The sequence below is a fragment of the Sinohyriopsis cumingii genome, chromosome 1, assembly GCF_028554795.1.
Source record: "Sinohyriopsis cumingii isolate HCF-2022 chromosome 1, ASM2855479v2, whole genome shotgun sequence".
NCBI classification, from domain to species: Eukaryota; Metazoa; Mollusca; class Bivalvia; order Unionida; family Unionidae; genus Sinohyriopsis; species Sinohyriopsis cumingii.
Genome location: NC_142961.1, coordinates 107,468,125 through 107,494,994, shown reverse-complemented (window position 1 = coordinate 107,494,994; position 26,870 = coordinate 107,468,125). Strand labels below are relative to the sequence as shown.

General features: G+C 37.1%; 1 protein-coding gene across 1 annotated transcript in view; it reads left to right on the top strand.

Annotated features, from left to right (window-relative positions):
- The first annotated feature begins 323 nt into the window (after nt 1-323).
- Nucleotides 324-26,870, top strand: part of LOC149807532 (uncharacterized) — a 125,783-nt gene continuing 99,236 nt past the window's right edge. Inside the window, exon 1 of the mRNA XM_089957514.1 lies at nt 324-498. Within this exon, the coding sequence (XP_089813640.1) occupies nt 324-498 (175 nt within the window). The remainder of the gene's footprint in view (nt 499-26,870) is intronic.

The window sequence follows — 26,870 nt, the reverse complement described above, 5'->3', positions numbered from 1 at the left end:
CTATTGGATCGTTCAGAGGATGACAGACCAGAGAGAAGAACTACCCTGATTGCATGAGAACTTGCTCGCTACAAGATAGAGATAGCAGCCCTAAGTGAAACTCGTTTGGCCAACTGACTGAAGTTGGAGCTGGTTACACCTTTTTCTGGAGTGGACGTGGCACGGATGAACGTCCTGAGTCTGGAGTTGGATTCGCTGTCAAGGCGAGTTTGGTGAATAAGCTCTCCATCTTACCAAAATGAATTAATGACCGACTTATAATGCTGAAGCTACCCTTCCATGGAATAAAGCAAGCCACACTAGTTAGTACTTATGCACCAACCATGACCTACTCGGAGGAAGCCAAAGACAAGTTCTACCAGGATCTGGAAACTCTGATTGCTTCGGTACTAAAGTCAGACAAGCTGATCATTCTTGATGATTTTAACGCCAAAGTTGGCGCGGACTACATATCATGGAATGTAGTTATTGGTAGACATGGGATTGGCAACAGCAACAGTAATGGACATCTGCTCTTGCAAATGTGCGCAACATATACTCTCCTGATCACAAACACCATCTTCCGTCTGCCTAACCGTAATAAAACCACTTGGATGCACCCACGGTCTAAGCATTGCCATCAGATCGACTACATCTTAGTTCGTAGGAATGACAGGCAGGATGTCCGTGTGACCAAGGCCATGTGTGCTGCTGACTGCTGGACAGACCACAGGCTACTGATTTTCAAGATGAATCTTAGTATTCAACCTCCCACACGTCCACAGGGAATTAAAATCCCAAAACGACTCAGCGTCTACAGGCTGAAAGTCTGCAACACTGAGCAAGACCTATCTGAAGCTCTGACAAGCCAGCTAGAAACCACAGACTCTAATACCAACGACGTAGAGAAATGCTGGATGGTCTTCAAACATCTGGTGTACTCTACTCCATCTGAAACCCCTGGCATCACTGCCCGAAAGCACCAAGACTGGTTTGACGAGAACTGTGAAGAAATACAGTCCCTGCTAGAGGAGAAGCATCGTATCCATCGAGCATACAACATCAACCCCAAGTCTGCTGCAAGAAGGATGCCTTTCGCAGACTCCGCCAAGCTCTGCAGAAGAAACTACGCGAGATGCAGGACACATGGCTGAGCAGAAAGGCTGATGATATCCAGTCCTTTGCCGACAGACACGACATGAAAAATTGCTATAGGGCTCTTCGTGATGTTTATGGCCCAGTAACATCAGGCACATCCCCACTCTTGAGCTCCGATGGCAGTACTCTCATAACCGAGAAGGAGAAGATACTGGATCGCTGGGCTGAACACTTTGGCCGTATCCTTAACAGACTCCCTTTCATCAACGAGTAGAGGCATGTTTAAAATATGGATGGGTAATCTGAATAATTATGTATTTACAGCTGTCCACAATGTTACATGGTCAGCTGCGTTAATTCAAATCCACCTCCTACCACAGAGTCCTAAGGCAATCTGAAATCTGTGAAATCTGATAACCATATAGTCTATACTTGTGACTCCAATCTATTTCATCCTTGGTAAAATTATGTTTAATGGCAACGCAGGGCCTCTATGTGTCAATACTCTCATATTGGGCCACAGTCCTAATAGCAGGCATTAAGGACTTATTCGGGCATTAAGGACTGATTTAATGATACACATGTGAAAGGTTATTCGTTGTGGACTTCAGGTTAGAATCTGCAGGATATACAAGTTCTCATCACACAAAAAACCCAAACAAATTCCACAACGCAGGAAGAGGTAGCAGGTCCCTATAGATTAAGCTTTCAAACGGTATCGAGTAATGCTATATAAGGTTTACACACACACACACACACACACACACACACACACAGGCACACACACATTTCTTGGACAAAAATATTTGATAAAGCATTGCTGCTCTATTCCTATCAAAATGTTGATTGTCAGCAAATCACTGACGTAGACACTTGTAAATTAATTGCTGACGTTGTGATATTTATAGTTTGAGTACGAAATGGTGCAACGGTTATGGGGCCATAGGTTACAGAATAAGAACACTTAGGAGACTCTCAGTTACTATGCAAACCTCCAAGGATCTGTTCAATGATTATATTGCCTGACTGGTCGAACAAGATGTGGAAATGGTAAAACAAGTGAATAAACTGTTTACTTCATAAGAAAGAGGCGTATTTCGACATAGATGGTAAATGTAAGATACTGGATAACTCATTAACTTCATAAGATAGCGGGGTATTCCGACATAGCTGGTAAATGTAGTATACTGAAAAATCGCTAACTTCATAAGATAGCGGCGTATTTCGACATAAATGCCGCAGACATGTAGCATGATGTCCCACCCAGTCACATTATTCTGACACCAAGCCGACCAGCCCTAACATTAACATCTTAATGCTGAGTGCCAAGCGAGGCAGCTGTTAGTACCATTTTTGTAAGTATTTGGTATGACTCGGCCCGTGATCGAACCCACGACCTCTCACATTCGATGCAGACGCTCTAACCTCTAGGCCACCGGAGCGGTACGACATAGATAGCGAAATCTAACAAATCAATCTGGAATTTATGTACGCTGAAACTTTAATTCAGGAAATATAATGTTCTTAGATTTAATTACACTATTTGATATTGAAAGTTGTACGTAATCCATAAATGAACATGGATTGACTTACCGGCAAATTTATTGCAACACAGGCGACCGTTCTTATCTGGTAGCCATGGAAGAGGGCAAGAGCTTGAAACAATTAATGAGATAATGCAAGATTTATGAGTTACAGAATTACTCGGTAAACATTCATATATTATCCTATTCAGCCGTGATACAACATATCTATATACAACGATTTATATAAGGAAGTAATGTCTGCCTACTGTTCTGACTGTTGCCATTTTCATCTAGTACCACATATTGACGTCTAACCGTCTGGCAAATAACTTAGGTCCAGTTTTATATGCATTAAGCTTAAAACGCAAAATAACTCGAGGCAGTAAATTAAATCAAAATATAAAAAGTGTACCGTTACTGCATCGATGAGCGGAAAAAAATCTAGTAGAACATAGATCAAAGTAATTAATTTTCGGCAATAAAATAGATTGTGTACTCGAGAAAAATGAAGTATATTTAAAGTATACAACATTAGAAAGCAGTTACTCCCATTACAAATATGTATTTTTAACTATAACAGAAAACGCATACAAATAAGAAGTATCATGCAAAGAACGTGATTTGACATATCTGAAAGAAACATTTCTCTCCTACGTCAAAGTGGCAGACAGTATTACATGACAGTTTTAGGAATTTATCATTCAAATTATCTTGAATAAATAAACATATTTGAAAGATTTGTACTAATATCAATCAGAACACTACGCAAATATGTAACTTATAATTATATAATTTTATTTAATATAGTTTGATCTTTTATTTCGTTGCAATGCTTAGACATTACAAAGTTATGCGTTATTCGGTGGTGTACTAGGGTCATTGACGCCCGGGGCGAAGATGATGGCCTAAAGGAGTTTTGACGCCCCAAGACCTATGTTGCACATGACAACCATTATACTGCATAAAGGCACTGTATATATTTCGTATGAACGGGCAGTTTGCTAAAGGGATTATAGTATAGTTTGCATACAAGTTCAAATACAATTCAGTCAGACTATCTTCCTATTGTAGGGATGCCCTTGATGGGGTCTAAAGCACTGTTCATCAACCACTTGGTTAAAATTACACAGTGAGGTTGCGAGTACGTTCCCCATCATCAGGGAGGGCGAACTGAACGATGCTTCAGGGTGGGGGCGCGTCCTCCCATTCCCCTTTCAGTTCGCTTTCAGAAAGGGTGGCTCAACTCATACAATGCTCTTCCTCCATTTAAAAGCTATTCAACTCAACGCTACAGACGTATGCTCACCACCCTCAACACATGCCAGTTTCACATAAAAACACAGAGAGCCGAGCCGGACGGTCTACCCCATCATAGGCCTAGGCTTTACTGGTGAAAAAAAAAAAACCTACTCTTTGACGACTTTTCTGTTACATATACAAATAAATGCCTACTTATACAGAAATTGTCACTACGGAACTGTCTGACCAAACATTCTGAGCCGAGATTTTCACCTGAACATTGGCAGAGATGTTGTATTAATGTTATATGTAATTCATTGCATATCATTTACAAAATGTCACAATACGTTTTCTTTCATTTCATTAGTCGATGAGTATACTTGAACTAACATATACCAGCCAATAGAGCAGAGTAGATGGATACGGACATGAACATTAAAGTAAATTGTCCAAAGATTAAAGACAAAATTTAAAAACAAATTCAGTCTTGAAAGTGAATAGATAGAAAATGAGATGGAAAGAAACATAAAGACGCTAAAGGAAATAAAGAAAGGTGACGCAAAAACAGAAATTACATCTCGATCATGTTGTACTCATAAAATATCACTAACAATCATGTATTGTTTCATTGAAGTGGTCATGTCCACGAATTTACTAACTGATGTTAAAATGTTTGTTGAGAGTGAGCACATGTTCATGATTCTTTAACTTTGTTACCGACTATTTTAGAGGTGCCCATCAATTCGGTCTTCTTCATTATCGTTTATATTTGAAGTTAATAAAATTATTTGATCTTATGTGAGTGTTCTGACATTTTTCTCCTGCTGATTTCTCTACCTCTGAAAAGTCATAAATAGGAGATATACCGGTTGTTTTAAGTCATTGCCTAATATATAACTGAGTAAAAATTCATTAGTCGCAGAGCTTGGGATTATGCATAGAGGCAGTGCATTGTGAAGGTCCTGAACTTTTACTCTGAGTCTCCAGTACGTTTATGACAAATAAGAAGGCTCATCTTGTGACGACTGCAATGGAAGACAGCGATTTTTTCCCTCTTCGTCCAATGTCAAACAACGTGTGCTTGAGTGCCCTGAACAAATTTGAGCCTTCATGGGAGTTTTTTCTTCTTCAACTTCATTTATGATAAGTTATAACTCTTAATCGGAGACGTGGAAACTGTGTAAAACTCTTAACAAGCGGCGTGGATTGGTATTCTATGTGGCTTCGTCAAGCACACAGATCTCGTTATGAATTTTGGATTTTTGCAGAAGGCGTCGAATTATAAAATTGCTGAAGTCCCAGACAGTTCGCAGTCTGAGAAGGTGGTTCAATTCGTGCAAAAAAGGCGCGGCAATACTGTTTTCAATCACAAGCCACTTTTGTTGCCGTTATCGCTGGCGAGCCGGCAGGTCGGAGTAAGGATAATGGGCTTCCTCTTGCACAAGTGATCAATAGCACGAATGGTTATTCCTGACCATATCGTCACAATTAAGGTCGCTGATTTTTGTGTCGACGGCGATTCGTCCGGTAATGGTGCGGTTGCATCTGCGACAACTTTGTTTGCATCCCACCCTAACAAACACAGATTATTCACGAGTGGGAATGTCGACTGCAAACTCATGTGAGGTATACAGTTCCAATCCCTATTCACGACGTTTTTAAGGAGTCCGCAATCAGAATGTAATATCTAAATTTAAGTTAGGTAAAAATCTTGCAAATGAATTTTTTGGTAACAAAGGTAAGGTATCGACATGGTAAAGTCTGTGAAGTGACATTTTCTTGAGGGAGAACTAGTCTGTAGTCGCCGGTCATCCTCATTATCATTAAAACGCCTGAGCATGGCAAGAAGGTAGATGAGGGTATAAATCAGCCTGCATGGTCACATATTTGTATACTTATAGGTTAATGCATTTGTATTGGAATATGTGAAAGATTTTGTCGGATGTAAATATATCCATCCGCAAAACGAGTTCATATTTTCCCCTGCAAATGCAGTAACCATTTTATTATATGCTCATTTTCTTATTCTACCTAATGCTTAATTTTTTCACAAAATACAGTACAAGAAGCAAAATAACTGAATTTATGCCGTATTCCAAACTATATACACAAGCGCAGATTCATCATTACACAACAACAACATTATTACTGTGCACTTAACTCTGCCCAGATAAATTTGAACTTAGTCGCGCGCTAGACATAACTTTCGAAAGAAAATGGCGTGTCTAGTTAAAATTGAAATTTGGAGTCATATTGTGAATGAAAACGCATTGCAACAACTTTTCCATTTGATCTGGAATAAATACATTTTGGTATTTTTTTCGATTCTATGAAATTTCGTGATTATGGACTGGATTTATATACGACAATTCCACATGAAATACATAGGACTGAAGAAGCGAGGGAGAAGCGTGTTGACATCTGCAAATGTGTTTCTGTTTCTGTCACTGAATGTTTGAAATCATAATGTGGGACAAATATGAAGTCTTTCAATTGTAATTATCAAAACGACGCTATGGAATGCAATGCCTATTTCATTTTGATTGCAGTACGGACGATGTAATTGCACTTATATTCGAAATTACAGTACAATTTCGAAACGTGTAATCAAGATTGAGAACCTATTACATGGCTCAAGTAGTTAGGATATGCAGAACTAAGAAAATACATTTTGAGGAAATTCAGGAGGTAAAACTCTATATTTTTTGCCATTCTTATTACCAGCTAAAGAAGATAGTTTATGCCTTGTCACTTGTATGTTATATGAAAGGACCATTTCTGGCCTTTACTGTATAGCTAGCCTAAATTCGAAACATAGCATCAAAAAAGGTAAAACGGAATGTGCCAAAGTAGCTGGTATGTAGCAGTCAACAAAACACATGCTTTACTTCATTCATAAACAAATTTAATCAACCAAAACGTAAAGCGCCTACTACATGAGTGTACATGATTTGTTTTCAAATCAAAACAGCAGGCGTCTGCGTTCATTGTTTGTTTACAATATAAAGTAGTTCGTTTATGCACGTAAATGTAATATGAAGGTGTGCAATATTGTAAAATACTGAACCATTATGAAAATTTCAATTTAACGGAGAAAAAATAGGAGCATATAATAATGCGGTATACTGTCATCGTTTTAGGTCAGGACGTTTCACATTTAGCATCTTTTCGGTTTCTGCTAAGTTGGTCACCAGGCGGCGTAACAAGCATTTACAAACTGTTTTCTTACCCTGTACGAACCCAGCAATGACCAACCAACCCTGATTTATGTTGTCAGGCAGCCATATATGTTTCTGTTTATCACAGACAACAAAAGCTTCGGTCGCTTCAAGACTGGGAGTGGTCTTTGCTGCCTTATTCTCGACACCAACCTCAGGCAAGGGCTATATGGTCATAGAAGAGGAGAGCAGGATTTTATTATCTCGTCGTGTAAGTTTCGTATGCAGTTTAAAAGAAACTGGTCAACGGTCAGCTGGTCATCTTAGTCCCTTGCAACGTCAATGCCTTTGGCTTAGCTTGTTGTTCCTAGACAACACCCTAGCAGATGTGTACTTACTGAGGCTCAGAATCTTTAGGCCATGGATGGTAGTTCCGGACGATGAGCCCTGTCATTTTGTTGGTGTGTCCCTAGTGTCCTTATTACTTGCTGCTGCTGTAAGTTCCATTGATGGCTATGGTGTGCAAAATAATCAGCCGCTTAAGAGTACTTTCTAGCTCGTCGGTGTAATTTTACTCTAGTGCTTCTCTTGTGAATTGTTTGACTTTCCATACTTCGATCATTTGCTCCACATCGCATTAAAGTTTTGAGTCCATATGACGTTGTCAAAGTACCCAACAACGTTGAGCAACACATTCGTGTTCGGCGCTTCTCAAAGGGGTAATGATAGCTTGGTCTGTGTCTTTGACACCTTAAGGGTCATATATAATGACGATGACTGGATAATCTTTCACATCAGCAGGGTCAGTCGATCCCGCTGAAGGATTTACAGTTTGATCATCTAGGTCGCTTTTATCACAGGGTAAAGCCTATATTTTATACTCCACTTGCATTAATCTTGTCAGAGAAACTGTCGAGTACTCCTCGCGGACGCAGTATAGCCAAGGGGCGTAAGTTAGTCGATTGCGTGTTTAAGACAAACAAACCAATCTTCGCCAGCTTGTGGCGAGGACAACAAATACAAAAGGATGGCGATGAAAAGGGAGTTTCCATTAACAAACAACCAGGCGAAAATGACAAAAGAGGCCGTTATCAGCAAACGGGTTTTGGTATCACATTGATCCAAAGAGTGCCATCAAGTTCTCTTGACATGGTAATCGAAATCAATACCAGGTAGACGAAGCCGCTTTTAGCATCGGGAGAGATGCGGCTTACGCATTCAGGGTCACCGTTAAACATCCCCATGAGATTTAGTCGCTCTTAAAAACTAGACAAGGATATTATTTTACAGCTTCATAGCGGTTTAGTTTGTCTTGATGCTCAGTAACTTATGCTTATCTACTATGGTAGGAGGATCATAGGCTTATGTTTGCTTAAAATTACTCACGCAAGAGAGTGGGCACAAAAACATACGGCAGCATAAGCTTCAAGCTCGCTTTATCACGCTCCTGAGATCGAGTGCAGGGGCAAGGTTCAGTCTTTTTTCTTAACCGCTGTCGGTGGAATTCATCATATTTGACAGCTTTTTTCACAGGCCTCATAACGTTATCCCAGTTCAATTTTGTATTTACCAAAACACACTTTTTGTGATTTCATTGGCTACGGTATCTCTGAACGAGAAAAATAAACTTAGAGATGTTCACTCTACATGAACCTTTTGTCTTACACCAGTAGAGTTCAAGTACATGTGACACTGGGTCATCCCACGCGACTATATTGCTCTTTAGTGTGATTGATCTTGGTAGTGGTAGGGTCTTCCACCCTTCTGATTCTCATGTCATGGTCATTTAGCAAATATAAATACAGAACTTTAGGTATTATACGGGCCCCTGCTATTTTTTTTTGTGTGGTCAATCGTTGGCTTTTGAGAATTCTGCTCTTTCTGAAACACACAAGTCGACTGCAGTTGTCAATTTGGTACAGTAATCAGGCAATATGTTTCATAAAGTTTATAGATGTGGTAGCATAATAACTAACTCAGGAAGTATATTTCCTATATTTTTTAATTTCTATGGCCAAAAACATCCTCGAAGTTTTCTTAACTCTTCTCAATCTGACTATCCACCCACCCCACCCCATGTAAACGAGGATACTATGCACCATTATAATTTGCATGTTGTCTTTGGGAAATTATTGTAAATCTCATTGTATCAATTATTTAGAACAATAATCACATTTCACGATTTGCTCGTGCCCCTAAGTTATGAATTAAATTTAGGATGAATGACTTGGATTTTTGGGACCACTCCGTTGGCCTAGTGGTTAGAGTGTCCGCCTCGGATGGGATGTGTCGTATATTCGATCATCAGCCGAGTCATACCAAAAACCTTTTAAAATGGTACTTACAGTTGCCTTGCTGCGCTAAGCATTTAAGAGGTTAGTGTTAGGATTGGTCGACCTGGTGTCAGGATAATATTACTGGATGGGACATCATGCTACATGTCTGCGGCATGATACTCCAGTGTTGACATCACTATAAATTGCCACAATGCAGACATCGTAGCAATACGACTGAAAAATTGTTAATGCTACGTTCAAAATCCAAATCACTCACACGCTTGGAAGGTGGGCTTCAGACGGTTACTCATTCGCATTGTCAAGTACCACAACAATGATCTCTCGCCGATGACTAATATTAGAATGTGTGATTATAGAGGAAAGTGAGAGCATGATTTGCTTATTCACTATTTATTGCGTCACCGTTGGAAATTTACAACTGTTTAATACAGGCCTACTGTAAAGTATAGTATTTGAGCAGCATAAAGATTTAGGGAATGTCGTGTTCAGCCTATTAGCAACACAGATACTTTGTCACATAACATTTAAGTGCAAGAATGGTTTATCGCTATTTGAACAGCAAAATGTGTGGCCGCAATCAACGCCATGATAACAGGTGCTAAATTAATAGGGTCCTGCTATTTAAAAAATAAACACCATCAAAAACATACTAAAGCCCCCCCCCCCTCCGAAATTGTCTCCTTTAGTTAATCATTCTCAGACAAAGAGTGTAGACAACAAAAAAAACAGTTTGTTTAAAACGTTTTCCACTGGTTAGTCAACATCTTCGTTTCTTTTACAAAGCTGCTTATATTTCATTTTCCTTACATCCCATAATAAATATGTTCATAAGGTGTACCTTAATAGCAAGAACGTCATTTCAACCATTCTTGGGGGTGGGGGGGGGGGGGCAAAGCAAAACTTGATTGGGGAGGTCAAAACTTGATGGGGGGGGGTGCGGCAAAACTTGATTCATGCAAATATCAACGAGATGGCTCAGGCTGAATAACAGATTAGAAAGTAATAGCAGAGACGTCATTTCAATTTTTCGGGGGGGTGGCAAAAACATGACGAGCTTGTTAATTTTTGTATATATGTTACATCAATTTTACAGCGGGGGGGGGGGGACTGACCCCTCTAAACCCACCCCATGACATCCATGCTTAATAGTAATAACGTTTTGTTTCTTTGAACCAATTAATAAATTTAAATACGATACGTACATAAAATAATGTTCTTTAAAATGATCTGCAGCTGCGTATTCAGCACGCTGGACATCTAAAGATATATACATGTGATGTAACACAGGTAAATGATAGTCACCTGAAAACGTCAGTGAAGGAAACCGTTCTGCTACAGAGCAAAAAGTGTAAAGTCCAGGCGCTCTCATGGTACTGTTTGACTGAAATCAAGGATGACATAGATCGTAATCCTCTTTCATTATCCTTAAGTCTGCGGTGGCGTTTTCGTTTTAAAGATAGTCGGAAATCTATGGCAAATGATCCACTTTCTGGAAGACCGTTGTCTGCAATTGGTGAGCGGAAGTGGCTGCTCTGAAGAGGGTAACTGATGAAGATGCTTGGTATACAGTGGGTAATAGTTATAACATTATAATTAATTAGTCAGCTGTTTTAAATATGATGAAGACTCAATTGATGCTCAGAAAGGTTTTGGGGTCCACATTTGTTGACAACTGATTAAAAACAGATTCGGGTTGAAAAAACAAATTAGCTACTCACTAAATATGAAAATAATGACTAGAGACGTTTAAATGGCATTGTTAACAGTGTCAAAACATGGATTTACATTTTTGAACGCGACTCAAGAAAACAAAATAAAGTTTGAATTGGAGACAACGAGCTGAGTCACAAATTGCTCAAAGATGTCGGACTATCAAGAGAGTTTAGAACCATTATTTTATATTGCAAACATGACTCGTCGTCCAGGTACCTGTGCTTCATGTGCTTCATTCTGCTATCAACACTGAAAACTTGGATGCCTCCAAAATGTAGCCAGAACTTGTGGAATACTATCAAACCAATAATCTGTGCACCTGTACTTTTTCAAAATAGTACAGTCAATGGAAATATACAAGTGCTTATTCGGTACATGGTGGTGATAATATAAGAACGTGCAAAGAATACTTTGTCGGGGTGTTGAAGCAAGAGGGTTATCAGGTCTAACCATTAATGCTTATATTAGTATCCCTACCTCGTGGACAGGTACTAACATAATCCTATGAAAATCAACGGAGTAGGGTGTGTGATACTCATCCCCATTTCAGCTGACTATAAAAAAAATTGATCGTTACATATACAAAGTAATGTATAATGTGTATAATGCACACATAATGAAAGAAATTAAAAAATCCTCTTCTTTAATACCAGAATTGCTGCATATAATTGTAGAAAGCCGTGTAAAATACCGTTTACCTTTTTTAGCCGATATTTTATGTTGGCTCATCGGTCATATTAGTTCAACTGATAACTACTTCCGTTTCAAGCTCCTTTTTTGTTTGCCATATAAGAACATCACAGCCTTATTTGAAAACATAATCAAATCGTAGTATATATGTCATGCGTACGGAACACGGTGCACATTCTGTTATCTTTTGTTACTAGGACAATAACCAATGCGAAGTGATTGATTTAATGATGCTTCCAATAGTCATGACTGTATCATGAAAATGTTATTTACACCATTATAATACTCTTTTGTGTGTGTGTGTTTGTGTCTGTGTGTGTGTGTATGTTTTGCGTGTGCGTGTGTGTGTGTGCGTGTGTCACTCAGTGACTCAGCTGGTACAGCGTCGGATTCATAATTCAAAATCGCGCGTTCCATCCATTTTTGGCTATTCCGGTTTGGCTACCTCTGCGATTCAAACTCTGCTTGAAACTCGCTAATCCCAATTTTGTTTAATAATTATTTTTTAACCTTTATTTATTTCCGTCTTAGAACGGGAAATTAACCATGTCAAACGAAGGTTTAACGTTTGAAAATGATTAAATAATTAATTATTACAACAATATATATTTTATTCTGAAAATCAGCCGTCACAGAAAGGCAAACCATATTTGTAAATGTTAATAAGCATTATTTGTTACGGAACAAATGCAGTAGGGTTAACCCACAGTAATGTAAAGCTATAACGTTTGATACCAACCAAGATACACAAATAGTTAAACTATGTGGATTACACGCCATTTATGTGTTAAAACTATTACTAAGGTGTACGATGGCTAGGATGTCTGAAAGCGGCCGAAATAATGAAATGCAAATAAACTAAAAATGTACACGTGTACACACCAAGGTGATCGTTAAGGGGAACCACTACGAAAGGTTAATGATTAGAGTAGTCGCAATGATCAGACCAAGGAATGCAATTACTGTATTGATGTGAACATACATGCAAGTTATGTCAACCATTACAGAATAGGAATCCATCACTGCACTAGTAGAACTTATTCTAACTCTGAGCATTTAGGGGCCAAACTAACCCATTTGAGAGCAGCTCCATAGCTCACGCCTACCATGTCGCAAGTAAGTAAAATTGTATCCATAAAATAGCTTCAGGTGTACATACTGTACTTTTCTTAAAGCCTACAGATATATAGTCCTTGAAGAATCCAATATGTCTTATTTACTTGATCGATATTGCATATAAAATGATTCATGATAATGGTGCTTGTGATTTTGCAGTAAGAAAAAATATATTTGGATAATAGATTGAATGTTATGTTATTTTCTACACCTCTACCACCTTTTGTCGACTGCCAGCGATGAAAGATAGTAGCCGAGTGATTTTAGAATCAAAGTTAATTTGAAGACCACGGTCACTGTCATCCGTAACAAGACAAACTGTAAGCGTATATGTGGTACCTTTGATTTCTAATAATGCTTTGATACTTGTGTCAAGTTGCAGTAAAAAGATGATACTATTCCATTTGTACGGACACAAGATTTTGAGGAAAAAATAGTTTACTTTTGTATAAGAATAATTACAGGTCTACTTGTTTTTAAAAAAAAACAAAATGTTTGATTCATTGATAAGACGAGTTTGATCTGATTATCATGGCAATTGCTCAAAGTTATACATTTTCTTTTCTAATAGACGCCGACACTTTCGAACCTCCATCGCAAAGAGTTGCAACATGATTCTGTTACAGTGGATCCTTTAAACGGACTGGTTTCTTTTTATGTCATCCTTGCATATCTAAATGTGACTGATTTATTTCTGCCTTTACTTAAATGTCCTTTTTTTAGCGCACTGTTAAACACATGAAGCTTTTGTACAGCGCACATTTTCTCGTGTGATAAAACTTTATCCATTACTGCTCCCTCGGTAAATATAATAAGCTTTTGCAGAATCAAGTCAGACAACTGTATGCATACTAGTTTTACATGCAGCTTTCTTTACAGTTTCGTCATGAAATAATGGTATTCTGTTGATAGGACACTTTCGTCAGAACATGTAACATATTTCGATTGAAGTGTGTTGTGAATGCATGGGTGATGCTTTAACATTATATTGCCATAAAATTGACGCTAGGAACAATTGTGACGATGTTTGTTTTATTATTACTTATTCCCCGGGCAATATATTATATCTTGATGATGGCATGGTTACTGTTGTTCCCGAGACTCAGCAGCATCCTCAGTTAACACTTTATATATTGCTGTACTTTACTATGCCCTTGAGAAAAAACCATCTGCTCATATTGAATTCGTTGATTGCATGCTTGCGGTCTTTAAATAAAATTTTTACAAGAAGTTTCCTCTTTAAATAGGTGCTATCTTCCATCACCATTCCGTCCTGAAATATGTAATATTTCTTTTAGAATTTAGGTTGATGAATGCATTAACTGCATGGTTTTCTCTAATTTCTCCCAGAGAAAAAAATTGAAACTTTTCTTCATTACTATTCCCTCAGAATATAGAAACCGTTTTTCTCGAGTTGGTTAGATGACCGAATTGTTACTGCTGTTATCGGTTTTTTTTTCTAGTTTCAGATCCCTCAATGGTCAATTTGAGATCATGTTTTCATAGTTGGTTTGATAACTGCATAAGTTCTAATTTTGGTTTCATTTTTCCTGAATTCTCAAGAATATGTTCTTTATTGATGTTCCTTCAAGAGATATAGAAAGTTGTATCCATAGATGGGTCAGATGATTGCATTGTTACTATTTTTCTTGGGAATAATATAATCTATGCTGGGGGTTGCACCGAGGCAATGACAACTTAGTTAAGGACTTACAGTATTTGTCTCCCCACGAGGCAGAGATTTCCTAGGTTTGGTATAAAAACACATTAAAAAATTATTTTTCTGGCCCATTATTTTCCATTCAACATAAAACCGGGCACTTTTGGAAATCAGTTGCAGATTTTATACGTAAGTACTTATCGGATACTATTATTGCCTCACTTTTTATATAGGTCATCCGGCATAATACGTTTTTCTAAAATTTGAATAATTAACTATGCAGAATCTAGCAATAAAAAAAATAGCAAAGGTTATAACTGCTTCCTGCTGAAAGTTTTGCACCATGAGCGTCTCGAGTCACGTGCTATTGTTTGTAAATACCTCGCATTAGCACAAAATTATTTAATGAGGGCAGTGGGGGTAGCCTGTCGACTCTAAATACACAAACATAAACAGCATTTGGTATTATCCCAGTTTTATCCTGTTTAATTGATGGATGTTACACGAAAATATCAATCATAACTTTTATAAAGATAATCTTCTAACATTTCTCACTTCTTATTTGGAAAGGTTATTTGGTAACTAATGTCACGATAGGACACTGGATACGGGGCTGTATCGAAGTGTGTAACGACTGTAGTACGATTTATATGTGTTGGACTATTCATTGAGAATTGGAGATATGTGTTACTATCATTTATAAGGCACATGTTCTTTGCAAGAGGTGAAACTGTATGAGAGATAATGGTGCTGTAATTGATAATGGTTGTAAAATTACCATCATGTATTGAAGACCCCCTCGAATATGAGGAGATTTGTAATTCAGGAATTTCTTGGATATTTATGTTTTCTGTCTTGGAAATATGGTAATTGTTGCTATTACTATTGCAATGATGTTTCGTACATGAAATCTTCTTGTGGAATAGGATGAGGACTGATACATAAACCACTCTGATTGGTAAGTGCATGCGTTTTCATTTATAGTTACATTATTATGTTTGATTCTACAGGGCCGGTATTTGACAAAGTCTTTCTTTAGTATTGGAGAGGAAATATTACACGTGATAAGGGCTTCCTCTGAAACTAAAAACTATACAACTAGCTGTACTTAACTTGTGTACGGCAAATCAAAGAGGTTCCAGGGGATGAAGAATGCGCCGCTCACCTAAAGCTATTGCTGTACCAGGACCAATATCGTCTGTCATAATTTTTTGCACGGTTTAGTAATGTGACCTCTGGGTTTTATCTCCCTACTACTAAATCGCATAACAATATTGCTTATTTTTAAAAGAATGTCGTTCAGCATCCATATCAGTCTAGCAATATTATGTGTAAAGGAGTTTTCCTCAGCACATTTTACTTGGGATCAGAAAACCTTGGCTATTTCATTATACTATATAGTGAGGCTGGTGGTGTCCTATCTTTATGGATGTAATCAGCCAGATCTTTCCACGAAAAAGGCTCATTCATAGTTGTCTGCCTGTTTATGTCTTTCCAAAGCTTATCAAAAACAAATTTAGTGCAGCAGCTCTTTGGAAGCGATTTCCTAAACCAGTAAACACAGAATATCGCTAAACTTCAAATTAGTTGTTATTTCACAATTTGGTAGAGTAAATTGTAACCATTCAACCTTTGTTTCACATATTCGTGAACATAGTTTTACTATATTCGAAAATCTAAACGTTTTCATATTTCTTTCTAAAAACTCATTTGTATATAAAAGCCTTTCTTTACAGAAAAAATATTTAGTTGTAAACTCAAAATGATGGTTATCAGCTTCATCGTTTAGGTATTTACTTTTAGACATGTCATATTAACGTTTAGTCATATTATTTATTTGGTCCCTTTATTCTGACTGTATGTCTTAACTATAACATTTAGGCAGCATACACACCTTTGTTTATCGAAAATTTTATATTTTCATACATCTAAGCATGCATGTTTCTTCCCTCAGCCATCTCATCTAATCCGTTGTTTGTATCTGTTGGAGAATCTTGTAATAAAAGCAATTAGCTAGCTGATTAAGTTGCATGAATCGATAGTAGTATATGGCAATGTAATGTTAAATTCATTTTGGAGTTTATTCTAACTCAAACGTAGAAATACAACACGAATAACTTAAAAAGACAAATTATAATGCACTGGAATAGAAATCAAGACAGTATTGAAAAAGTGAACATGTTCCAGCACTGATATTGTATCATTTGATAATGTCATGCTACATCTTCACGAAAAAAATGTCGACTATTTAAGAGAACTGTCCCCGTTAATATCCCATTCTCAAGTCATTTGAATGAAGAAGTTTAAAGAACAATTGAGCCTTCGTCCGTTCCGATACATTCACGTTCGAAAAAACAATTATTGACCTTGCAGCAATGAAAGGGTTATCTATTTAGTCAATAAGTGTTCCAAAAGGCCTTGATTGAATTAATATTGTGAAAACAAAATTATATTGAAGAAAAAGTCTTTGAGCAGGAGAACGAAATCCTATACTACGACCTTCACATACTTCAATATATTCCCGAAATATTAGTTGACTGAGTGTTGTGAATGACATAAAGTAAAGGAGATATTTTTTGTAGATATATTTAAAGTAGGGGTCTCAAACACGCAGACTGCGAGCCGCATGCGGTATCCTTGTAGCCAACAAAATGATTGGCGTCACAAGGTGTCATGAGAGATAACAAACGTGTTGCAGCCCTTGGGACATCGAAAATGTCCTCATGCGCCCTTCAGGGTGTTTTAAGTTTGTAACCCCTGATTTAAAGGGTATATTACAAGCCATTATCATGTCCGATTACCTCTTGCATCTCCCAAATTGGGGATTTGAGCATACATTATTATTAACAATCATTACCATTTGGTCACATACACAAATGTGCATGCATAAAAATTTACATATTTTGTAGTGATTTTTTGCCGATATCGTATTCTAAATAAGGAATGAAGGATATATTTAACCACCGAATTGAAATCAGATGTTTAATCAGACTGTCGTCATTTTCATGAGCTCCAAACGGGAGGCTACTCTTACAAGAACTACTGTAACATTATAGAGCGTAGCAACATCTACATTCCCTTTCAATCGTATATTTCTTTAGCATTATGTAGGTTTTCTAGTCAAATAATGATATGAAACAAACAAACAAAAATATCAGTCAGATGATACTGATTAGACGCATATACAGAATAAAAAACATGTTGAAAATTGGTTTGGTTTCCATATTAAACACTGAAAAATAGAAACAGCATCAACTCTCTTAGCTTAATCACGGTGCTAAAGCACTTACAATACAACTACATTCAGAATGGATATTTAAAATATCATACAGATTTATTTCATGAGATTCATTATCCAGAGTTTTACACAGAAAATATGAATTTCCCACAAGTCACAATACTGTACTGCTCGTATACAAATTAGCCACTAATTTCTTTACAAATAATGGAGTCCTGAAACCTTTCGCGTTACATGTCTGGTCTTTGTCGGTCTCTAATTCTTCGTCGCTTGAGACACTATTGGTTAAGGTTCTGTCTCGTTTGTCCGGTATTTCCACCATTTAGACTCAGATCACAATTGATTGTCTTATATAGTCTGTACATTTGGTTATTAACACTGAACTTTCAACTGTGTGCCAATCAATAAAAATCATATGTTAATCTAAAATACCATCAACGATGACTTCATGGCGAATTTCTTGTCATAGATTCACTGGAATTTCTTTGGGAGGCTGGACTGTAAACAATGAAATGTGCAATGCAACATACAAATCATTACGAAGGCCTTATTACTCTCTGTGCACTGTCGCCGAAATACAGACAAACAACCACACCATACGCTCTTATTCTTACGAAGTAACAATTGCCTTTAAATCCATACCAAGAATGTCTAAACCTAACTTTTGTATCACCATCCAAAGGGAGACAGAAATAAATTCTCTACAATAGACTGGAACTAAATTCGTGGTTACTGAACCGGAACTAATAATTGTGATCTGATTTCATCTCATCCCGTGTATGTTACTTGCTAGGAGATAAGTTTCTTATTTCTTTCTCTACAAGCTAATATGTCCACGTAAGCTGAGCTGATTGATGTTAATAATAGTCTGTGTTGTCTTTCCACTGCTCCATTTTCAGGTATTGTTTTCTGATACTAACTAATTGTTCCTGTGAATTTTATTAAATTTATCCAAAATGAATTATAGCCCATTGTCTATTCGAATTGGGAGGAGTAATCGGGATCTCATAAAAATCGATTCTTAATTACCACCATATTTCCCGATACTACGATACTCCTAAGAATGGCAACCTCGATGTGTCGACTATTGTAAGTTATTACCGGTAGTGCACTTTCTCCAGATAAAATTGGATCCATCAGATATTTAGCTAGATATTTATCAAACTTTTTTGTCATTGGTTCTGGCACCACAGGTGCACATACAACTTGGCACGTATGTAAAATCTTGAATAACTGTTCTGTCTTCCATCCATTTTGGGCAACCATAATTTCGTAATCAGAATCAATTTTGCTTTTGTGATTTCTTGAAGTTCTTCATTGCCAACATACAATACTCTTTACCTCATGCACATTGGAATAACGCTTGTCGTTCATCATAGTGCTAACATTCGAAAACTGCATAATACGTCTTCGTTGCTTGTTATATTACGTAACAATCAGACCAATTACCAGTTTTGATGTTGTGCCTCGTTGTTTGCATCATTTGCAGACTACTGTCCAAGCTCTTACACAGTTACGGCCCTTAAAATCGCAATTTCTGCCACATTTGTCACTGATTTCATCTTTTCCACAGACAATCTAGAAAGCACGTGTACGACCATTTTGAAGTCCATGTGTATTTTGAACATTGAAATTATATGCTAGGACACTCAACAGCCATCTTTCGATGCGAGCGGATGGATTTGAATTTGGTGAGTAAAGCCACTCTAATGCATCGTTGTCAGTTGCAAATTCAATTCCATACACGCAAGGATGAAATATATCATAAACCCTAACCAGAGTGACTGCTTCGTTTTCAAGTGAGTGTAATGGTGTTCCACGTCAAAAAGGTTACAAACTACATACATTACTACATACATTGTATTTGCACTGATACTGCTAACGGATTTTGTTAAAGTATGTGAGAGTATCTGCTTTCTCTGGCTCTTCTCCCCAGATGAATAGGTCAATCTTACGTATGGGTTTCTGGAAGTAATCAGCATACAACGCAAAGTGTGGTATATGTTTGGCATTGGTGACGCTGCTTACCCATCCTGGCGTTAATTTCGTCAGCAGAGTGTTAATTCCTTGGAATCCCTTACTCATGTAAAAACCTCATGTCTGGAACATTGTCTTGAAATCTGATCCTCGTCAGATTCCTCTAGATTCCCTGCAAAAATGGTATATCATCTTGTCAATGTTATTATACCCCTCCCGGATTTGAAATACAAACGACAGGGTCGGCAACACACTAGCATGTAGTCTGTAAAAGGCCTCACTAACTTTGTAATTCTGGTATTGATTTCTTCCTCAATGTGGGGTGCAGTTGAGGGTGTATTACCGGGGTGAGTGTATTTGTCCACTGCTTGGAGTTTTTGGCCACCATTACCTCTGATCTTGATCTCTACTTAAGACATTCATTGTACATGATGGTGTGGCATGCAAGTATGACACATGCAAGTATAACAGAGAGCATCATAACTGAAGAGGGTTGGGGTCAACAATCAGTCTTACTTGATTCCATTGGTGACTGCGAATGGATTAAATGATTCACAGTCGTACACTACATGAACGGGAATGCCATCATAGAATTGGCGGACCATAATGATCCCTTTCTATGGGCAACCAAACGTTTACATGATCTTCTAGAGGCCCTCAAGGCTGACTGTGTCAAAAGCGTTTGCCTGGTGCACTCAGGACAGTTAATCGATTTTCTCCTCATTGATAAATGATTGATGATAGATGATGTTATTCATATACTATATCCATCTGTGTAGCATTTTTTCTTTGTCTGTGAGAAGTGAAGCATTGTCACCACTCAAGTTTGAAAATGTTCTTAATGACTATAACCTTTAAATTGCGTAGATTATGAACATTGCACACTTTTCACCAATCGCTTTTGTGATGAAATAAATCCAAATTAGACTGCTATTAAATTCTGTTGACATAACGTAGGTTGAATTGGAATTGCGACAATCAATTGTTATTGATTCAATTTTGTTATTTATCTTGTCGAATGGGACTCGTATTGTTTTATTTCTTCCCAATAGTCTTGCTCTGTTCTCTGTTGATGTTATATATATCCACTCAAACCGGGTCATACAATCTAGGGAGGTCATCCCCTCGATAACGCTATCCAAATCCAAATCACCACTCCTCTAACTAAGAGGGCGACGTTCTCCTATTGACCTAAGTATAAAATATTATAAAGAAGAAAATATATAGGCGAACTTTACTCATTCATAAGTCTGTATGGCAGCATAATACCTATTTAACTAGTCTTGCTATTTACGTGTGGTTGGGCACCGGGTTTAAAATGCAGCTGAGTACGCAAAATCTCTGAAGGACGCCCACGATTCCTACTGACTGTTACTAACTGGTCGTTCAGTTCTTCAACAAGTGTCTGTTTCGGTCTCCTGTTTCAGTTTCAAGACTTTGAACGTTTTCACATTTTTCCTTGTGGTCGTCTGTTAGACCGAATCCGGATATTGCGATAGGAACGTATACGTTTGTAGTCGTTCGTTAGTGTGACATTTTGGGGTTTTGGCAGGAGGAATATTGTTTGGTGGATAAGATTAAGAGGTCGTGTTCAGTGAGTTTCCTCAGTAGCAGTCCGTTGTTGCCACAATTGCCAGATCCATTATTTGACAATTTTAAGAGATTTGTGCCAACCCGCGCACTGGAGTCACCAAGGATAATGATCTTAACTGTCGTCGGCACTTGTGACAATAAACGATTCCAGATCAACATAAAATTTGCCCTTTATCACATATGGGTTAGTCATGGTGGGTGCTTAGGCGCTGATAAATGTTGTATGTCTTTTTCCAGACAATGTGAGTTTCAATCCGATGAGTGTGTCATTCATACGTTTTGGAAGATTGATGAGCGTACGGACTGTCGGTGTGCAAACCCAGGACCCGCTTCACTTTGGTATTCTTTTATGAACGTTTACTCTAGTCAGTTCTGTAGCAACATGTACTTCTCTTCTCTGGTCTATCTACTGGTGTATTGTCAGCTGGTGTGAACCCATTCCAGATATTAAGTGTTGTCAGCTTTTTGTCTTCTTGTGTGATTTATAAGCTGGAATCTCCAGCACCTCCATTAGATTGAATATGGTCAACGTTAAGCAGACACTATTAAGTAAACACATTCCAGATAATTCCACATACTGCGGAGGTGAGCAGTGCATTGCTAGTTAGTACTGCGCAGTCGCTGAGGAGCTTCCTAATTCCACTGCTGCTTCGCTCCATCGAGCAGTTGCTCTGTGTCCTAAGCCTGCTGTAAACTGGCACAGCTCCCATTATATATACAAGTGAGGCATTACATCTTTATATTGCAAAAAGATATATAAGTAGCTGGGACAAAGGGGAGGAGGGAATGATGTCATGACTTGAAGTGGACTTACGAGAGGTAAAATTGTACAGTCACTTTGACTCTCTTGTTAATATAGACACAAACGAATATATATATATATATATATATATATATATATATATATATATATATATATATATATATATATATATATATATATATAAGAGATTGAGAGAGAGAGAGAGAGAGACAGACAGACAGAGAGAGGTAAATAAATCCTTTTTATTTCACTTCTATAAACTTCAAGAAATTGCACGATGCACTCCGCCCGGAATTGTACCGTCTAGGATCGAGGACTCACCAAATGAAAACTACATTGCAAAAACAGAAATGAGCTATTAATAATGAGAACTATATCATATTAAATATGTTTTTCTATGCTATAATTGAACGTTTGAACATATAACTTTATTAGTGATGTATTTATAAACTAAAATAACAGTAGTATCTGAACTGATAACAAACTAATAACATTCCAGTCGATTAATATTCAGTTTCTTCCTTTATTTATTGGAAATTATTCAATAAAATGAGTGTACTACAACACTTCTTGAAACATCTGGTACACACACTGAGGAAGGAAAAAAAGGTGACTGACCCATGAAAGGTGAAAGCAGAATAAATGCATACCAGCTCTGAAATATCCACCTTCCTTGACATGGAAGAGTTAGAGGCTTTATCCCACGCAAGAAAATGAATTTATATACCACGCCCGAAAGGATAAAACAACTTTTAGCTCAGGGCACTTTGGAAATCAAGAGGAAAACAGCCCATGTGATAGACCCACTAATCATTCATAGAGAAATAGCCATTAAATATGTTGACAGGAATTTAACAGGAATCTCCATATAAATGCGCCATTGGAGAGGTTCGGAAAGATAATCAAACTGAAAATTAATGAATCTTAAATGGCAAAGTACGCTAGCTGTTTTACAATACAGACATATGCGAGACTGATATCAATAGATAAAAGCATGCAGAAGAGACTTACAACTTGTTTCTGTATCCAAGGCTTCCTTGTGAAATCATGACATAGAGAGAATGCATCTATGATCGGACATGCCAGAAATGTGGCACAAAAGAGCATGACCACAAGGACTGCCCTCCCGGAACGAAAGAAAATACTCGTACAAATATATTTCAGATTCAGGCGGGATTAATGTATATCAACATGTTGTTTCAATCTAAAGGGAAAAAACAACAAACAAACAAAGAAACAAAAACAAACAAAAAATTTAGAAAAATAAAGCTTGCATGGTGTTGTTACAAATGATAAAGAATAAGACTTTACACGTTTAGTATGTCAGCAAAAGCATTATCACATCTTACAAATATTCTCCTCGATTTTGCTTGTCAAATGTAAGAACCATTAAATATTTCTTTTCAAAAACCGCAATAGCAGGAATGGAGAAGGAGCAAATATCTGAGTCCAAAACCTAAACGGTTTATCTGATAACTAAAAATCATTATAGTTATATCCCAGAGAGAGAGAGAGAGAGAGAGAGAGAGAGAGACATAATTTGTTTCTTAAAATCTAAGTCCGTCTCCATACAAACAGGAATGTAGTACAACATACAACAACAATAATATAAACAAAAACATATACGAATATAAAATGAACTCGATATATTGAAGGAAACAAGAGAAAATAATGAGAGAAAAAAACTTGAATAAGACCTTTAAGGGGGAATGTCAGTAATGATTCCAAACTCTAAGAAATAGCGAAGGAAGGGAAGGAAACCCGACAAGCAGGAAATACCTGAAAGGAGGAGAGTACAAGCCTAGAAACCCTGATATCTTGAAAATATATGGAAAAAAAACCCAAAACAGAAAATAGATAATTAAACCTCATTTGAAAATCTTAAATGAAACTCTAAATCATAAAAGTCTTTTGTATTAACGAGGGGTCATATCGAAAGCGCTAAAGAGCTACACGTGCTGGATGTAATGGGAGATGATCACAAATAACTACATATTTCAAAGCATTGTGTTGTTTATTGTATGTGTAATAAATGGGTACACTTCTAACAATCCGGTCTATACTCAGTTTATCTGACAACTGATGTTGATATTAATACTGAGTGATGTCATTATTAGTCAGTACATATATACTATATGGGTGTCCCACCCTGCTAAAATTGTATTGAGGTAGTTATTGGCGATATAACTGCAAATATAGGTGATATTCTATCGCCTTCAACGAAGGTACGAAATGCCTGTGTATTTTTATCTACAGATTGAACGTGTATTTGGAGAAATAAGGATAAAATCAAATGGGTAATAGGGTAAAAATAAGAGGCAGATTGGTCAAAAAGGTAATAATTTGAAGGAAACGAAAGAGACAATCTAAATGAACAAAACAGCAATACAAATTATTGCAGATTTCGAGGTTACGGTTTGCTTTGATTTCTTTTTCTCTTGGGGCTTGTGAATCTACAAGTGTGTTGAAGGAAAATAACAGTTTTGGCTTTTGTCATTATTCATCGGACGCACCTGTAAAAACATTAGTAAACTGAGCTGTAATGATTAATATGTGTGCTTACAATTAAAGTAGCCGCAGGGTTGGGTGTATAATTGATAAGCACATCAAGATAATTGCTAGTTATCATATAACCTGTTAATAGACCTGTACGATTTATTGAGTCCTGTCGACCAACATTAGTATCATTACTAATTGGCGATTCCAGACGTGAAATCTGAGAATTGCAAACTCATTTATTTACAAAAACAACGGAGTTAACCCAAAGTACCATGTGATAGTGACAGAAGATGCAAACGTGTAGCTTGCGATGGGCGTATGAGCGTCTGGAGTAAGTTGTATTCTTTGCCATCCGTCTGTTGGACGAGACAGCGGATTCCGTTAGTCTTTAATTTTCTCTGTTATTTTTCTTTTTTTGGATAGCAAGCTTGTTTTCTTGTATATTTTTTCTTTAAGCAAAATGTTATGCAATGTGTGAATTTTAACATAAGAACAACACAAATTAAGTACATCCGGTAATGACTAAATCTTCATTATTTTGCTTCACTCTTTGAAGTAAAATTCGAGAAACTTCCCTGTATGGGCTTTTAATAAAAGATTATGACGTATCAGATCATGATGTGGTTTATAAAGCATGAAAAAAAACGTTAAGTACTTCGAAAATATTGGAAATAAATGATATCCAATACCCTTTAAGGCACGAGAGACATTAAGCAAACATAATGCTAGTCGTGTGAGTGATTGAACCCTCTGACTCCACGTATTCGTCCCCCGTGGTATTTGTCAGAGCAAACGTTGAATTAAACCGCTTTTACGTCGACTTTCGTCAATTTAATAAAATCGTCGTTTTTAATGCGGAAACGATGCTAGACATGGAAAGTTTATTTACCGAATTCGCATGATACCAGCATATTTCGAATTTAGATCTCATCAATGATATGGACACCTGCCTATTGTTAATAATGTCCGCGTGTTAACCGCATTCGTGACCTTATAGGCAATTTCGATAGGTCTATCCCTGCTTAAAGATAGGTTTGGTCAACGCCTCTGCATCAAGAGTTCGTGTTATGCACAGATTGTTGAAAAGCAAGGAGAACGCAGATAGTTTCGTTGATGATATTCTTGCATGTATGCACACATTGAAAGGGTACATTAGGATATTAACTAACCGATTCGACAGACTCCTTAAAGCCAGTCTCACAGTGTATAGCATACTTTAACTTGGAATGCTTGAGCTATATAGTAAGAGAAGAGGGTCAGGGTAGTTACAGAAGCAGACTGATAAAATCGAAGCGATTAGAGACACTTCATCACCAAAACCCAAGAAACAAATTCGATCGTTCCTTGGGTAATATGGTTTTACAGGAAATGTGTTCCAAATTTCGCCGCTACAGCTAATCAATTGAGGGACATAACTAGCAAAGGGCAACCAAATAAAGCTTCCTCGGCGTAATACATGGATAGAGATTTTAATGAACTTTAGGGAATGTTCATCAGTGCACGATTCCTAATGTTGCAAGAGCTGAATAAAAATAGTTCATTTTGAGAACCAAGGCTATTGACACTGAATTATGCGCATTTGTATTATATAATTGTTATGATAAGGTTTGTATCATAACCTTTTTCTCATCTCTTGCTATGAGAAGGGATTACTCATAAGTTAAGAAATGTGTTTGCCCTTGGTTAGAGAGAGAGGGAAGGAGTTCAGGTTCTCTTAACAAGGGTGTAACCCATAACCGTGTAGATACGGCTATATCTTGGGGGAATGAGGTACGGAATCTCTGTAAGGAAAAGACAGAGCTGTTCTGAATCAAGGGACGAACTGTTTATTTAAATATACATAATACTACATTCTAGAGATACATCAATAAAGCCCTTATATTAAAATATACAAAATACATGTAAGATTACACTTTTCCGTTGATTGTACCAACTTCATACATTTGTATAATTTCTGCCTTTAGAATGTAATACAGAGAGCTAAATGTCGATTAACTTTATCACAGCCAATGAGTATAAAATTCAATAGTTTCAATTAATGCAAAAATCATTTTGGAATAGGTTACTAAACATTACTCATTATTACTTAAATAATAGTTTAGTTCCAAATCAAAAGTAAACATGAAGTTGGTAGCGAATTCATCTTTCTCAATAATGGATATCACAAATTCAATTAAACATTCCATTATATTATAATATAAATTACAAATAGCTCACAACATTGTTGGAAAAATATGAACTTTACCGTTAAAATCTCAAATATTAAAATGTGCCCATTCTGTAAAGAAGTTTGCCAGCACAGACGATTTTTACCTGCAAGGAAA